General features: G+C 46.9%; 4 protein-coding genes across 4 annotated transcripts; all 4 read right to left on the bottom strand.

Moving 5' to 3' along the window:
- Positions 1-1393: 1393 nt before the first annotated feature.
- GLAREA_04551 (uncharacterized protein) lies at positions 1394-2242 on the bottom strand (the record flags this gene model as incomplete). Its single annotated transcript, XM_008086928.1, has 3 exons — positions 1394-1589; positions 1642-1896; positions 2004-2242. The coding sequence occupies 3 exons, from the start codon at positions 2240-2242 to the stop codon at positions 1394-1396; spliced, it is 690 nt and encodes a 229-aa protein (XP_008085119.1).
- A 1031-nt stretch (positions 2243-3273) lies between these two features.
- On the bottom strand, positions 3274-8422 carry GLAREA_04550 (P-loop containing nucleoside triphosphate hydrolase; the record flags this gene model as incomplete). The annotated part of the gene is made up of 8 exons (XM_008086927.1): positions 3274-4182; positions 4232-4348; positions 4398-4432; positions 4514-5636; positions 5682-7585; positions 7638-8042; positions 8099-8194; positions 8254-8422. 8 exons carry the CDS (start codon positions 8420-8422, stop codon positions 3274-3276), a joined length of 4758 nt encoding a protein of 1585 aa, XP_008085118.1.
- Positions 8423-9382: 960 nt separating this feature from the next.
- GLAREA_04549 (Multidrug resistance efflux transporter EmrE) lies at positions 9383-11025 on the bottom strand (the record flags this gene model as incomplete). The annotated part of the gene is made up of 5 exons (XM_008086926.1): positions 9383-9670; positions 9725-10447; positions 10545-10823; positions 10874-10903; positions 10960-11025. The coding sequence occupies 5 exons, from the start codon at positions 11023-11025 to the stop codon at positions 9383-9385; spliced, it is 1386 nt and encodes a 461-aa protein (XP_008085117.1).
- A 1595-nt stretch (positions 11026-12620) lies between these two features.
- Positions 12621-14996, bottom strand: GLAREA_04548 (uncharacterized protein; the record flags this gene model as incomplete). Its single annotated transcript, XM_008086925.1, has 1 exon — positions 12621-14996. The coding sequence occupies one exon, from the start codon at positions 14994-14996 to the stop codon at positions 12621-12623; it is 2376 nt and encodes a 791-aa protein (XP_008085116.1).
- Positions 14997-15946: the final 950 nt, after the last annotated feature.

Here is a 15946-nt window from a genome sequence, read left to right as displayed (position 1 = left end):
AATCCCCTCACTACCTCATTATTCTCAAACCGTGAACTCGCGGTTCAGGTCCTTCCACGTGACTCACCTCCTTCCCAACCCGTCCTGCCATGTCTCTCCTCAATTCAAATTACTAACACCCCTCAAGCAGCGCTCGAAAAACTCCTCCGCTTATTTCAATTCATCTCAACCATCATCGCACTCACAACCACTTCTCCGCAGACCATCAAAACTTTCCTCCTCCTCCGCAGCCAGCTCGCGCTTGGACGACGCTATTTCCGCATCTTCAGGTTCATAAGCTGTTTCGCGCAGGCGCTGAGCGTGCTTTCGGGGGTCGACGGGTCGGAGGTGATGAGGAATGTATTGGAGGTAGGGAAGCATAGTTTTATGGGGATTTATTTGGGGATGGAGAGTTTGAGTATTGTGAGTCTGGTTTTTATTATTTGGCGAAGAGAAGGGAAGAGAGTGAGTAGATGCTGACTACTTAGTTACATGTTATGGATGTTTATCCGACGCCTGAGTTTGCGAGGACTTGTCAGGTGGAGGGGAATAAGTTTTGGTTTTATTCATTACTGTGTTCGATTATCTTACATCTTCGATTCCTTTTCACCCCTGACGTTCCGCCGCCGGTTCCGCCTAAGACTAGAACCACTTCACCAAAACGATCGACGGTAGAGAAGGTCAGAGAGAGTCAGGTTGGTCAGAGGAAGAGGAATTATGAGAGAACCCTGGTCGTGAGGAGGCTGGTTGCTGATAGTTGCGATCTCCTTGTTCCTGGACTTGTTGTGGGATGGATTGAGACTAGTCTTTTAGTAACTGGTTACGCGGGAGCGATGAGCTCTTTCTTAGGGTTGTGGGAGATTTGGGGAAAGCTGGGTTGAAGTCAGGTGGAGTATGTATGCTGTTTAAGTATTGGATTGAATGAGCAAATTTACGAAGTGCCTTTTAAGTTAACCCCTGAGAGAGGCCTGGAGATTTGTGTAAAGTTTTCAATCATACAACACAAGAGGTAGAGCTCAGAAATTTTGTGCATAAAGTCTTTAATATGTCAAATGGTTCTGGAAAAGATACCGACCTTAGGGACAATGGTAACGCCTCAAATCCAACTCCCAACTTCCATACCATATCATAATATTCTCAATCTTGAGTTTCGTCCTCACAAATAAAATCCTGCAAAAACAATTTCCACAACCCGTTTCCTAGTCCTGATATTTCTGGCATGTCTTGTCCCACTAATCGTCTTCAGGAAAAAAATTCGTTACCGAGTCAGAGAAGTTAGGCTTTGGCCTGTTGAGAAATTTCGTTGCTTTCATCATCCGTATCGTGCCATATAAGTCATTCATTCGATCGCCATGGTTTTATATTATTCCTCTATTCAACGGAGGAATACTGAGAAACAACTCAAAGCAGCGCCCTAAACCACCGTGTCCGTCGATTGTCTGGGCAGCTCATCCTCAGAAAAGCGGTAACTCGCTTCTTTTCCAAGCTTGATCTCGCCGGGGAAGTTCGCTTTGGAAGTAGGCTCGGAAGTAGCACCGCGAGCGACTTCGACGGAGAAAGTTAACTTCCTATTAAACACTTGTGGAAGAGCAAGAGCTAACTGAATAAAACTGTTGTGGTATTAGAGGAGGACAAAATGATGGCGCTGCGTTGTACACTTACACTACGATGTATCCAAGTATAGCGCCTGCAACCCATAATTTTGCGCCGCGGTATCCATCGTCCCTTGTTTCGTGTCCGATGATCGTACACATCATTAAGATAAGTGCCAACCCAATGTCAAAGTACATTGAGATTCTATATTTCATGTTCGAAGTGCCGAGAGTGACAGGTTGTGGTCGGCTACGGAGATTGACCGTGACACTGAGAACATCCGAGAAGATGAAGTTGAAAAATTGGAAGATATTAAATAAAATCCTAGAACAAAGCCATGTTAGTTGCCTGCTTTTCACGTTTCGAGCACTTCACATATCGAATTCTTCTTATGATCGAACCACAAGAGGCAAATGAATAGAGTGTCTTACAAAAACATATCAAATACACAGGCAGCAATGAAGCTCCTATGGCCATCTTTCACCCAGAACGCAAAAGATATGATGGCGAGACTGGTAGAAAAAGCTCGTAGACAAGCGCCGGCAGTGGAACCCTTAATCGAATAGGTCGATGGAAGTTTTGCTTGGGGCTCTACTTCTGGCGTAGCTAACAAAGGAGCCGAATTTGAGTCTTCAGACTCCCGTGGGACGATATGGTAAGTGCTAGACATCTTCGATGTACTTTGAGAGATGGACTGAGTGATGAGACTGAAGGTCTATATTTGATTGTATTTATGGTGAAAGTACCTGAAAATGAAGTAGAAACTTGCTTTTAACTCGTACTCGATGTCTGTGTTTTGAACTCCATAACTGGGTCCGATGTACTAGTTATGTGTCTGCCTTATGTCAAGCAACCCACACGTTGTCGGGTTGCCCCTCGATACTGATGGGGCAGAGCAACATGGATGTGCACCATAGGGTGAGATACACCCTCACTTGTTGACTGCGGAGATGCAGAAGCATAGCGATGCGTAACCTTACGGCACAGACGACCTGAGGCTCAATTCGAAGACAGCCCACTCTGGTCTCGAAACAAAGAGCGCGTCAGATTGTCAATAAAGTGGGCACTGGGAATAAGCGTGTCGTGATGCTAACAAACTAGCTTTCACACGGCCAATAATATTGACATAAACTTGAAAAGTGCCACTTTGGGACAGCCAAGATTCAACCAACAACACGAACGTATGCCCCTTAATGGTTGCCTACAGAGGGTGTACGTGGACTTAGACCAAATGTAACTCTAACACGTGATTCCAGAGTTACTGCCAAGGATAGGGCTTAGTAAGATTTAGCAAGAATAACACTAGAAGCATGCCAGCAAGTATGGAGTTGTGACGGATTGCTCATATTTTCTCGATATGCCAAGATCATCGAGTGTATATATCACGAGTCAGAGAACCCCCTTTTCTAGGTAGCCATTTCTCGCTAATGAGACCCCATTCAGGAGAACAAGAAAAACATGATAGAAACATGAAATCTGAATGTCAAAATCACAGAGCAGCGAAACTATGATTGAAGCTAAAGATACAATCGTCTAGAACAAAGTTGCGCAAGTATGAGCAACGCAAAATAGTGTCATATGCTGAGGATCGAAACGAAACTTGCATCTTCCAGCGACTAAGCGGAGCACATATCACTTCACACATTCTACCATTTTAGACGCCATACCCCAAGCAAGTAGAGAGACAGAGAAGCCTTTTTCTCAGTCAACGAAATCAACAAAATCCTTAAATCCGTTAATAAGATCCGCATCAAACTCATTCAACCATTCAGGATAAACAGGCTTGAACTCTTCTTGAGCTGCCTCTGTTATCCGCGTAGTATCAACATCCTTTGTAACCCGCCGACATTTCACAGCTTCTCCATCAGGAGTTGGTGACCGTGCTCGCTTTGTTGCCTCCTTCGTGTATTTCTCCGCGGGTGGATAAAGACCAGCTGGTTGGTATGCCGATAAGCTTAGACGCGATTCTTGGCTGCCTGTTCCGTTATTGAAGGCCTCGAAGTCAAATACGCCGTCAACAAAGCTGGAGTTGAGTTTGGGACTCGCTGCTACCGCCGCCAGTCTTGTCATCGGGTCATAAAGTTCAAGCATTCCAGCTTCAAGGCTGCCCAACGAGTCATTACCGAAGGATGAATCTGGATGTTGGTCAAGGAAAGAGACCACCGGCTTCTCTGGTAGCTCAACATCATCTTCGTAATAAGCTCCTGACTGCGAGATATCACTTATACCAGCGGAAGTCCTGTTCTCTGCCATTGCACGAGAAGAAGACAGAGTCAAGCTTCTATTCTTAGATCCTTGAGTGATAGCTGAGGGCGATGGAAAATCCACATCTAGGTAATCCGTGTCGTCGAACATGTCCTGCCTATCCGTACCAGTATGTGCGAATGGAATTTGAGGAGGATTGCCGCTTCCATATTGATATTGTGGTTTCTGCGTGACTAATCTGAGCGCTTTATCTTCCTGAACATTCTTATGCAGGTTATGTAACTTTCGATAATTGCGAGGAGCGAGGTCAGAATACGCTGTTGGATAGTCTTGTGCCAAATCTATAACCTCCATATCATCATTGTCGGAAAATTCGAACTCATGCTTCAGTTTCAGGCTTTGCTTCTGCAGCCAATAAGCACTCTCATCAGAATCCGGAACCCTCAATACATACCTTGGAGCTCGCTGCTTTCTCAGAAGCCCCTAGTTTAGCATTTTGGGGGATCTTAGAAGCACCTGATTTAACGTTCTTCTCTGGGCCCTCTTGCAAAGAAATATTACTCAAGGAGGTCTGTACTAAGTCAATCGTCTGCACTGAGAAACAAGCTAGTTGTGCTTACTCTGGTCCTCGGCTTTCGTGGTTTATCCATTCCTTCTTTACAACATCTGTGTTTACAAGGCAGTCCGTTTTTGAGCGGATGGCCGTCGCGACAAACGTGATTGCAAGCATACTTACCGTTAGCCATTTGCACTACAGGTGGTGTCGCCACGGGCAAAGACTTTTTAACGACGACTGTAGTGGACTGCGCATCAATTTCGTTATCCATGTTTTGAAAGACATCGTCTTCTGCGACCATTTCTGCTCTCGATGCAGCATTTAGTAAAACCTCGTCCTCAATGTCATCCAAGCCAAACTCATCCGACGATGACTTTCTTGTTGGCTCATTTTGACTGACGATCTTCTTAGGAATAGGCGGAAAATCGCATGCCGGGATGTTGTGCTTGAGAACTCTCATATGCTGTGTCCCAATGACTGCATCACAGCCAATGCGGCAGACGATGTGGTCTTCAGCACTTGAGAGCTCCGCCGAAAACTTGATCTCATAACCCTTTTCGAGTTGATGCATTCCTCCACGCCAGAAGTGGACGAGGACTCCGTCAGACGTCTCTGCAAGAAAGGTCAACGAAGGTTTCTTTCCATCCCAGACCGGAGTTTTGGTGTTAGAGTAACCAAGTCGAACCTTCACGGATACCTTCGGTCTTTTCTCGTTTTTCTTTGTATGACTTCCAACAAGTTCCGCTACACAAGTCAACCGGGGGAATCCCATAAGATCTTGCAAAACTTTCTTTCCGAAAGGCGGATTCTTCCCCGAATAGCGCTCAATTGTGGCCGAGTCTAAGTTATAGAGTTTCTCGATACTGTTGACATTATTGTTAATCAACTTTCTAGCTAAGACAGGACCGATATTTGGGATCTGTCGAAGTTGCAGATTGGAATTTTCCCAGTACCCAGCAGATATGCTACGAGCAAGATCAAGCGCATGTCTTGTAGAAATAGCATCGCAATCTACCGCTTTACAGTCAATAACACATCTAAGCAAGCGTGAGATGCGCTCTGATATGACAGCTCTTTCTGTTAGAAATTGTCTTTTCATGCCCACATATTCTTTATCGGTTGGGTGCTCAATACCTCCGAGTTGCATTTGAACCAACAAATAAATCTTGTGTGTCGTTGTTGAGATTGTCTCCTTGACAGGATACTTCATGAATGGAGATTTGTTGATTTCTCTCAGGCATGGTCGCTGGTTTGGCTTCATCCGGAGATCTTTGAATTCTGACGCTTGGCATATAATGTTGAGCTAACATGATTAGTATTCATCTATAGGTGTGATTTTGTCACTTACAATATCTTCAGTCTTTGAGTGCTCAGGTATACTCAAGAGCGCTTTCATTGTCTCGAAATTTACCATGTATCGAGACATAGCTTGACCATATTCAGTACATTTGATCGTGTCCCCACGTGTGACAAGATCATGTTCCTGCAGAAGCTTAATATCTCGCTCACAGACAAGTTTCAAACGATGGTCCGTATCGCCTCCCTGTACAATATTGTCGATCCGGTAGTACCCGGGGTTGAGTCGCATGCGGACAGAGAGAAATGTTCCTTCGAGCCATGACCTTGCTGAATCGAGGCTATTGACTGTTTGTAAACCTATTTCAGAATTCAGGTGCTCTATTAGATTAAGGTGGAGACTACTCTCAAGGATGTCTGTGCCAGAAATCATCTTGTCGTAGTGATCCTTCTTCTCATTCTTGGTCATTATGATCGCAACCGCAGTGTCTTCGAATTGTGGTCGACCAGCTCGCCCAAGCATCTGCATTACCTCTAAGTCTGAGTACTCAGTAAGTAAATTGTTCCCGAAGGTGACCGTTCCCTTTAGTATGACCAAATGACAAGGCAGGTTAACCCCAACAGCAAGGGTCGAAGTACAGCATATAACGCTAATGTTTCCCTTCAGGAATGAGGTCTCAATAACTTGACGATCCTGAGCGTCAAGACCAGCATGATGAAAAGCTACGCCACAGGTAACGATATCTTGTAGTTCCTTTGAACCGACAACGACACGTTGAGAAGGCGAAGGCCAAGCACGTTCAGCTGCGACTTGTCCTGTCCACCACTCAGCCAGTTTTAAAGCGGTACTTTCGCAGGATTTCCTGGTAAAGCAGAATATCATGATGGGCTTTTTCCGTGTATGCTTGCGAATGAGACCTGGTAACTTGCCATCCAACAACTTCTCGAAAGCGAAATCATTCATTTTACCATCGTACCCATATACGTGCTTCTGAAGTTTAACAGGTCTGAATGTTTCATCAAACGTCTCGCGGCTGGCAGGGAGCTGTTGAGTACAGTGGTCTCTCCCAAGCCAAACAGCAACATCTTCTGAATTCGGGATTGTAGCACTCAGTGCAACAAAGCGTACGTCAGCACCCCTTGACTTCATACGAGAGACAACAACCTCCAGTGTAGCACCTCTGACCTCTTTCAGAATGTGAACTTCGTCGATTAAGAAAAGTTTCACCATTTGTACCAGCTTATGGTGGTCTGCCCACTTGCGAGTTATGCTGTCCCATTTTTCTGGGGTAGTGACAATGATTGAAGCGTTGCGGACTCTGTTCATTTCCATCTGACCGGTGTCTCCCGTCAATTCGGCACAAGTCAAATTAAGGTGAGTGAACTTCTTGCTCCAGTCACGCACGCGCTCGGAACACAGGGATTTCGTGGGGGCTTGATAAACAATTTTGAACTGACCGGATCCATTCTCCTCGACAGTCTTGCAAATTGCTAGCTCGAGTAGTGCTGTCTTCCCGCTTCCTGTGGGAGCTGCTACTACCACATTGCTAGATGACTTATATATTGGTGCAAAACATTTCGATTGGACAGCATTAAAAAGCTGATATGGGAAAACTTGTCGAAATCGATCTGGCAAATCATGGGGAGAGACTAATTGAATACCATGGACTATTGGCGGTGCGTGTCCCAGACCTAAAGTACGTGGGGTGGTTTCGGCTGGTGCTACAATTTGCGACCCAGGCGTTCTCTTAACTGGAGAAAAGGTTCGTGTCTGTGGTGTGCGCGGCAGAAAAACCTTTGCTTCAAGGTCATTCTTGACTGAGGGCTGGAGATGTCCTGGGTTGCTACGTGTGGCAGAAGCTCTGCGCATGCTTATTCTCTCAGACGGGCTTTCCTGCGGGTGGAATGGCGAAGAGTCTGTGGATGGCATAAACGTGTGCGGGCTCGCGGCATAGTCTGTGGGTATTAGGATGGTTTGGTTTATATACATCGTCAGATCAAAACTTACTTGACATCATCGGCGGAGTGTGCTGCTGGCCCTGTTGATGAAAGAGATTATTCATCCTCTGTTGGGCTTGCTGTTGGAAGTCGTTATGCTGTACCGGTCGGAAGCTAGCAAGTGGCATTTGCCTGTTTGATCCCATAGCATTTAGAAGCTGATCCACAGAATCAGTGCTCTGCAATTGAGTCCTCTGGAGTGGCCGTCGCAGCATATCTCCATTTACGGGCATGCCTGCTCGCAAGTTCTGCGTGAACCTGAAGTGATTGTCGGCATTGCTCATTGGTCGTGGTTCTCGATCTGCTTGGAGTTGTCCGTGGGAGGTTCGCGGCATCAAGGACAGCCTACCAGGCACCGAGCTGGCATGCTGCGTAGGCAGAGGACGGCATGTCTGAGATAAATAGGTGCCATCTGCTATTAACGTTGTCAGCGCTTGTCATTGCTCGTTGGTGTAGAATCGTGTATCTCACTTCCATCATCGAACCCAGTTAATTGATCTCCAAATAGCGACCCGGAAGGATCCTCCAGAGAGCGGTAGGTGTGTGAAGTTGTGTATGGAGATTGATCTGTAATTTTATCATTTAGCACAAGTCCTATGAAATCGACTCAGTGGAATCAAACTTACTAGAGTCACCCAGTCTCTTAGTACCTAGAGAGTCACCTAAAGGAGCGGGTAGGTATCCGTGTCTGGGAGGATGGGATTGAGCTGGGTGAAAACTGAACTCGTTGGCGGTAGGATCTTCGTGGTGCTCTGCTCTGACATCGTTGACAATCTTTTGCAGATGAGGATCCATATTTGTTACATAGCAAGCAGTTTAGGCCATTGAACAGGTCGGTTGGAGGATTCTGAGATAAGTATGGAGAAAGAAAGATAGAATAACAAAATAAGCAGCGTCAGAGAAGTTGGTACAGAAACGAGAAGAAAATCCCAGGTGTAACTAGCGTCCCGAATATTTCGAACGCCGCAGAGAGTAGAGAGCTTTATTCCCGATGAAGATAAATGGTAGTCGAGGTTTAGATTATTTGGTAGTTGAAAAGTTGTTTCCCTACCACTCGATAAACCACAACAGTCGCCACGTGACTTTCCCCAATTATGGAATGAGTGCAAGTGAGAGTAGGAATCGCCGCTTTCATCACTTACGATATGGTCCAGTGTGCTATAAACAAAGGAAGCAATAACTGTTTCGGTGCGGGAGTAAAATGATGGCAGGATATGGCTTCATACTGGTGGATTTTTCAGACTTGAATCGTATTAGCAACACTGTCTTCGATTTCTTAAAATGAGAGAAAATAACAAGGGAGAATGAAATTGTGTACAAATCCCTGGAAAAAAAAAACCTTTCTATTTACTCTGCACTCAGTTTTGCAAACGAGTGATTTGATTGAGTCTCCCAATCCAGCCTCAACATAGGCAGGCTTCCCCGGTGGAATAAGTCGAACTAGGCGACATATGTACTGAACGGGCAACCACAATGTAAGCCTCTTCTACACTTGACTCCAACTCTATCTTGGATATCATCTCTTGCCCTAAATCAACGCTACCATATATTTACCAAGGTAATGCAGAATATGCAATAAATGCCATGCAAGATCCCCGAGCGCTCGAAAACCGTAACGCCTGTGCTTTCACGTTTATGAACATGACACATGACTCCTCTTTTAGATTTCCATGTTATTTTCCCACCCCCGCCATATGCAAATCGTAACACCTTGGTCCACCATTCTTTTTATAAACAGTCCCATATCTAATGCATTCAATCGTCTCTTTTAATCCCTTTTCTTGAAGAGCCAACCCGCGAGTGATGTCTCATAGGGGAGCTTGGCCTCGAAGTCGACAGCCCAGCACTCTTCAAGGACTCAAGTGGGCGGATATCTGGTGTTGCTCCAAGCTGTTTGTCTTCCTCAAATCGAGGGGTATAGCCATTATCGATTGTGGTTTTCTCATAATCTACAATATTGATGGGAGGCGGGCGATTGCGTTTCCCTTCTTGACCGCTGTACAAGTACGTACTAAATATCACCAGTGCTGTGCCAACAAGGAACTTTGAAAAAATAAAGTCAGCAGCGGTTTTCCATATCAATTGGAGATGACCTACGTTTAATGTAACCTTGAAGTCAAAAAACCAGACGCTGAAGAGAAAGCTCAAAATGATGGAAATCGACGTAGCAAAATTCTTGGCGATATTGTCGGCATAGTTGATGCACATGGCAACCAGCACCCCTCCTAGAGACTGAAAAACGATGGCAGTCCAGACTACCCCATTGTATCCAACAAAGAACCCCTCCTTGGCGATCTCCTCTCCGTCTTTCATCAAGACACCAAAAATGAGCGCTGGGAAGAGGGAGTAGAACGAAAGTTGAACGTTGCGAGTCCAGACAGTAACGTAGGTATTCGACTCCTTCAGAACCTTTTCGAAGTAAACCCCAGCAAGCCCTGATATAGCGGCGGCTGAAAGGACGGCAGACAGGCCAATTGAGTAGTTCATGAGTGGTTTTACTAAGCCCATATCCTCTTGAATTCCCTCATATGTAGCGGATCGTTTGGTAAGCCCCCCTGACAATGTCTCAATTCCTCGTTTGGTCAGCTCCCTCGCTACCTCCGCAGCGCCATTTCCCAATTGTCCAATCTCGTGAAACGATCGGGGGAAGTAGAATCGAGACTGTGCGTCATTGATGGAGTCATAGACAGACGTGTCTTGAGCGCCAGAAGGTAATTGCACCACCGCAACGCCTAGCGTCAAAATCACAAGAGCAACCCAGCGTTTGTTCGACAGTGACCTGCCGAGCATTGTGACACTAAAGACTGCCGTCGTGAGAATCTGCGAGCTCGTTAGCATGCAAACCAACCTTCCGGTGCTGTTGAGTCTCGGGGAAAATATGTCTTGCCTTTAGCTGATATAGAATCTGAAAATGTACAGCATCCAAATTGCTGACCGCAACATATTGCAATGAATTTTGCAGAGTATATAATGTAGCTGGAATAGCCAGCTTCCAACTATCTCCCGAGAAGACTGAGCCGTATAACTGTTCGAATAGTACCGTCGCAGGGGTAGAAGGAGGTAAGGTTCTCGAAATATCGTACATCGCAATCGTTAACGAGACGGCCAACTTAATAACCTCGTTGAGCAAGACCGCAGTCGAGGTAAAGTACCGATGTTGACCAGATATTGGCATGATCCTCGAGTAATGCATGATCTAATCGCATTGTTAGCTTTCAATACTACCGCGGCGCTTGGAAGACGTACGAGTATAAGTGCCGAATTTTGGAATGTAAGCTGCGTACGCCTAATTAGTATTTTCTTCTGATTCCTGTGCCTGCAAAAGAACGTACTGTCACCAGAGACACCAGCTTCATGTTGACTCCCATAACGCTGGGAGTCTTCTGCGGGTCCCCCATCGTGATGCTCCGTCACGTACCCCTTTCGCTCAAAACCTCAGTCCCGACGGCCCTCTCTCGTGGAATGTTTGTGCAGGTCGCAGCAAAGGCAAAGGAGCGTGCCACTTCTTCGTGTGAAGTCTGTCAGTCGTAAATAATAGAGAAGAAAGAAAAGGGGAGAAGAGTAGAAGAGTAGAAAAGAATTGGGCGGCTCAGGAGCAACAAGCAAGAGGAGGTGAGTGGTGAGTATCCAAATTTTGGATCGTCGTTTGGCGCAAACCCGCTTTTGGGGCTCAGAACGTCACTGGCTGGCTGGCGAAGCGGCGTGCTGGGGTTGATTTTGTGGGAGTGAGTGAGATATCCAGAGACAAGCCTAGAACATTGACCGCTCCAAAAAGCAATTATTTATTCTTGTTCCCGCTCATAAAAACAGCTAGCTTTAGAGGCTGATGACCATACGAGAAAGATAAACTTTGGATAGTTGTTTCTTTGCTCATGCTGCTGCCCACGCTGTTCAAACATTTCCCATTCTCCAGCAGTCACAGCCAGCATGGAACCGGGGTGCGTGAAGCTTGAGCAGATCCGGGGTCCAGGTGATGCAACGAAACCACCAGAACTGCATCATGCCGAGCCTTGTGCAGCTGAAGTTTCCTCACACGCGCTCTTTCATATATGCACAACCGTACAACCTTGTTCCAGATTCAGCGGGATGGTATCAGATGGACAGAATTTAAGACGGGTTTGCTTCATTATTGACATTTCCACTGTCCAAAAGTCGAGCGATGACACTAGCCAACAATGAAACAAACTCCAAGCAGCAGCGCGGGCTCGATCAATGCGCAAAATACATGATTCAACATCTTGCGTGCCACGTATCAGCGTCAACAAATCACCTCACTCATCATCCCCGCAAACCCATGATGCCCTAACCCTGATCATGATTCAGAGTTGAAATCTGTATGGCTGGCACAATCATCAATCCATCCGTTGGACGTTTACTTAAGTGCTTCGAGGTACCCATCTGGCGTATGAATTCTGATCGTCATGAGATTGAACGATGGTCATGTGGTAAGCTATCGGTGTGGGAGGGCTTTTACGCCATCCTTTTGGTCTGGAAAATCCGGGGAAGCCATATTCTATTGGCGTTTGTCTTGCTTGGATGAATGGACGAATGGTATTCCCGCCCTGACGACCTCGGGACTTTTGGCAGAGAAAGCGAACCATAACCAACCAAATCCAACTATAATACTTCCTATTCTGTCACGCAAGCCACTGGTGTTTCCATTGTGTTCAGCGAAGTCTGATCATTATCATTCACATCCAAATAATTAATATGTATCATCTCCTCCATATCCTCTGCTGCATGTCCGCTGCTGCAACGCATCCCCGCCCCGGTCCAGCTCTATCTGGACACCAAGTTCTCCAAACCCCATCTAACCTGAAAATGCAGAAGTTAAAGGGTATAATGATATGCTGTACAATATGCAACGCTGTCCCTACAAAATAAACGCAACAGAAAATTCAAAACCAATAATTCGAACAAATGAAAACGCACCCCGACTAATCCGTCTCGAAACAAATGAAATTTTGAATAAATATTACAACATCATAGTTTGTTAGTAACTGTACATGAACTCCGTCTCTTCATCAACCAAGTAACCTTGGTGAGACTGGGGTTTCGTATCTTCCGCAAATCGTACACCCTCGTTGCTACGCTTCTTGCGTCTGTTTTCTGGTTGACGTGTATTGAAGTCTTCCACACCAACAGCGCTCAATCGTACCGATGATGGCGGAGTGCGAGGAGCATTATGATTCCTGATACGGGGCGTTGTTTCCGCTCTCACTTTTGCCATGGGCGCGGCAAAGCTTGCCCTCGGCGTGCTATCGTTAGACCCAAAGTTGAGGAAATCATTGAGTTCGGGTAATGGCTCAGCGGGTCTCCGAGGTTTCGGTTGAGGCGAGTCGAGATACCGCAAAATTCTTTGCCGCTCATCAGGTAGGCTATGAGGAGTATTTAGAGAAGATGGCTCTAAATACCCATCATTTGCCCTTCCATGTGATCTAGGCGGAGATTTGCGAATCTCGTGCTCCTCGATAATTTTCTCCTTCATCCGTGCTCTTTTCATTCGTAATGCTTCTAGAAGAGCCTCTTCTTGCCTCGTCACCGCCATGAATCTACTAGCTCGCTCCGAGATTTCTCCTAGATCCATAGATGTCGGTGACAGGGGAGGCGTCGGTTGCTGGGGATGAGAAGATCGTACTGATGCCAGTGAGGAAGACTTCTTTGAACTCTTCTTCTCTTTAGGCTGAGACGGCTTCTTCCGATGGGTTTGGTAATTCAGAGATGATCCGGACGAGTCTTCCCTCGGCTCCGTCCAAGGAGGTGATAATGGCGCCGAGTAGTTCCCTGGAACTGCAAGATGGGCGGCCCCTTGAACGGTGAAAGAACCCGAAGGCCTCTCAGAGGCTTGACTCCTAGGTGACAATCCTCCAGTGGGTGGTAGTTGATATGACCGATCCTCCCTTGTCCTTTCCCTCATCCCATGAGAAAGCCCCTTAGATTGTCCCCAGCCAGAGCCTCCATTTGACATACCTGCATTTCTCATTGCATCATCTTGCTCCCAATTATCCTCCTCGGAATCGGATGATAAAGATAACACACTCTTCAATTGTAGGTCAGAGTTCGAAATGCCACTAGCGCTCGTGTGGCGAGATGTTTTTGACGTCTTCGATGCCCGGCTAGTGATGCTGGCAGGTTTGGCAGCCGTCCTTTGTGGGAATGGCATGGCGGGAACGTCCCGCCCCTGGGGTGCCAGACTGGACCGGACGTTCTTCCATGAGAAAGGCTCTCTTCCAGGCGTCCCCGGGTTCGTCCCAATGCTAGGTTTCTTGCTGTGTATCGTCAGTCTGGTCGCGGACGAGTCGTGTCTGAAGAGCATAATATCTTCTTTATTACGCTGAGACGCTGCACGATTGCTTGGGACTCTCGATTCGGGAATCTGTGACATTCTTGGGCTGGCAATTCCCTGCTCGTAATGATCATGAAGATTATACAGATTCGATGTCGCTTGACGCTGTGACTCGGAACCACGAGTATCATTCGTCCGGATACTCATACCTTGCGACTGAAAGGACTCTTTTGATTTCGTCTTTGATTTCGAGAGCTTTTTCGAGCGAGCCGGTTCACTTGGCGTGTGTGAAGCGTTCGTAGACATCGAAGATGTCGACAGCATCGAGGACGCACTGTCTGGAGACTTACCACCGTGCCGTCTAGGCCTTGGAAATAGAAGCGATAAATCCAGCTGGAGCTTTACAGGTTTCTTTCGTCGATTCCTTTTCCCTGTGGCCTTGTCCATACCCCGGTCGCTACCCTTCGTCGCAGGTCTAACAACTTGTGTGAACTGAACCTCGTAGGGATCGATCGAAGCTTCAACTTGTAAGAGCGGGCTTCGTTGTATCACTGGAGGAAAACCCTTCCGCAACGCGGCATCTCGTGTAGACGACGCAGACGTTTGCTGAGAAATGGAAAGTGGAGATTTTTGGCGATCATAATGGGATTTCATGGTTGAGGATGAGTCTTCGTGCTGTAGTCGTCTCCCCACACTTGACGCAGTTGCATTGCTCTCAGCATGGTAGGTCTGCCCAAGCAAAGTTGACGAAGCCTTTCCGTGCAACCTTTTCCCCTTTGGATAGATGCCCGATTCGTTCTCCCACCGCTCAGCGAACGATTCGTGTACGCTTTCATTGTCGTTTGTGGATTCGGAAATGGAAATACTGATACGGCTTGATCGAGATGGCGGGCATTTCCAAGAAACTTCCTCCTCCTTAATCGGTGATCCGATATTGAGATCACCTGTTCCAAGCACACGCTGCGCTTTCGACAGACTCGGTCCAGCATTGCTCGATGGCGCGAAAGGGGTGGGGATGATTTCTTTGACTGCCGCGTGCCTCCTTCCCGGCAAAGGAAAGGAGAATTTCGAAGTTCGACCCATCGTTTCTGACAAAGTTCAAGCCGGCGTCGGTGGCTTCAAGCCGGTTCAACATCAGACGAAGCGAGTGACTACAACAACAATGTTAGATGCCTCCAACGTTGAATAGTTTGACTATACGGACAAGAAAGTATTCGAGCTTATCAATAAGACATGTTTTCCGGGAAGAAGTCGTCAAATCCAGTGTCCTGACTCAAACCCTCCACCGGGTCGCTGTTTCAAAAGCAATCCTAGGCCGCGAAAAGGCCCAGAAGACGCAGCTAAATTCCCTGTCAAGGGTTAGTTGACAGTTGACAGGAGCTAAGGCGACCAACTCCAAAATGCAGAAAAGAGACGAAGAGAAACGAAAAAACGAGATTGATGGTTGCGGACGTGAAAAGTTGAAGTCGTAGAGAGTAGAGGAAGTAATAGGAGAGCGAACAACCGCAACTGCACTTCGACTCTCGGACATTATCTCTTCGTGTTCATGTGGCATACGACATGTCAAGAAAAAAGGGTTGAGCGTGGTCAAGAGCAATCTCGATTGGACAATCGCAGCCAGTGGCATTCTAGGCTTTGGTCGAGGTTCCCCTGGCTCTGCCGTGCTGGCTGCAAGTAGGCGTGGGGCAGTTCCAGGGCCGTTTGCGATTTAGTGGCAGTCAAACCACCGGTGGCCTGGGGATCCTAGCAGCGACAGAGTGCTGCAGAAGAGCTCCGGCAGAGCCAACAAGTCAGCTCTCGAGCCGGGCACGAACGCCAACGTAAAGGGGGAACGCCAGGGAATCTAGAAATGATCGGGTCCAGGATGCTCGTTTGGTGAAGCATCTGAAGGATCCCCCGGTCTGTCTGCACGTAACCAGACGCCATACGAATAAGAACGTCAGGAAGAGGAACATTTTAAATTGACTGATGCTCGTGCCTTCTGGAAGAAGTCAAGAACAGATTGGAGTGGGGAGCTGGGCACAGCTCTTGTG

Source organism: Glarea lozoyensis (genome assembly GCF_000409485.1).
Source record: "Glarea lozoyensis ATCC 20868 chromosome Unknown GLAREA5, whole genome shotgun sequence".
NCBI classification, from domain to species: Eukaryota; Fungi; Ascomycota; class Leotiomycetes; order Helotiales; family Helotiaceae; genus Glarea; species Glarea lozoyensis.
Note: the sequence above shows the minus strand (reverse complement) of the source record. Positions and strands in the feature narration are given on the sequence as shown.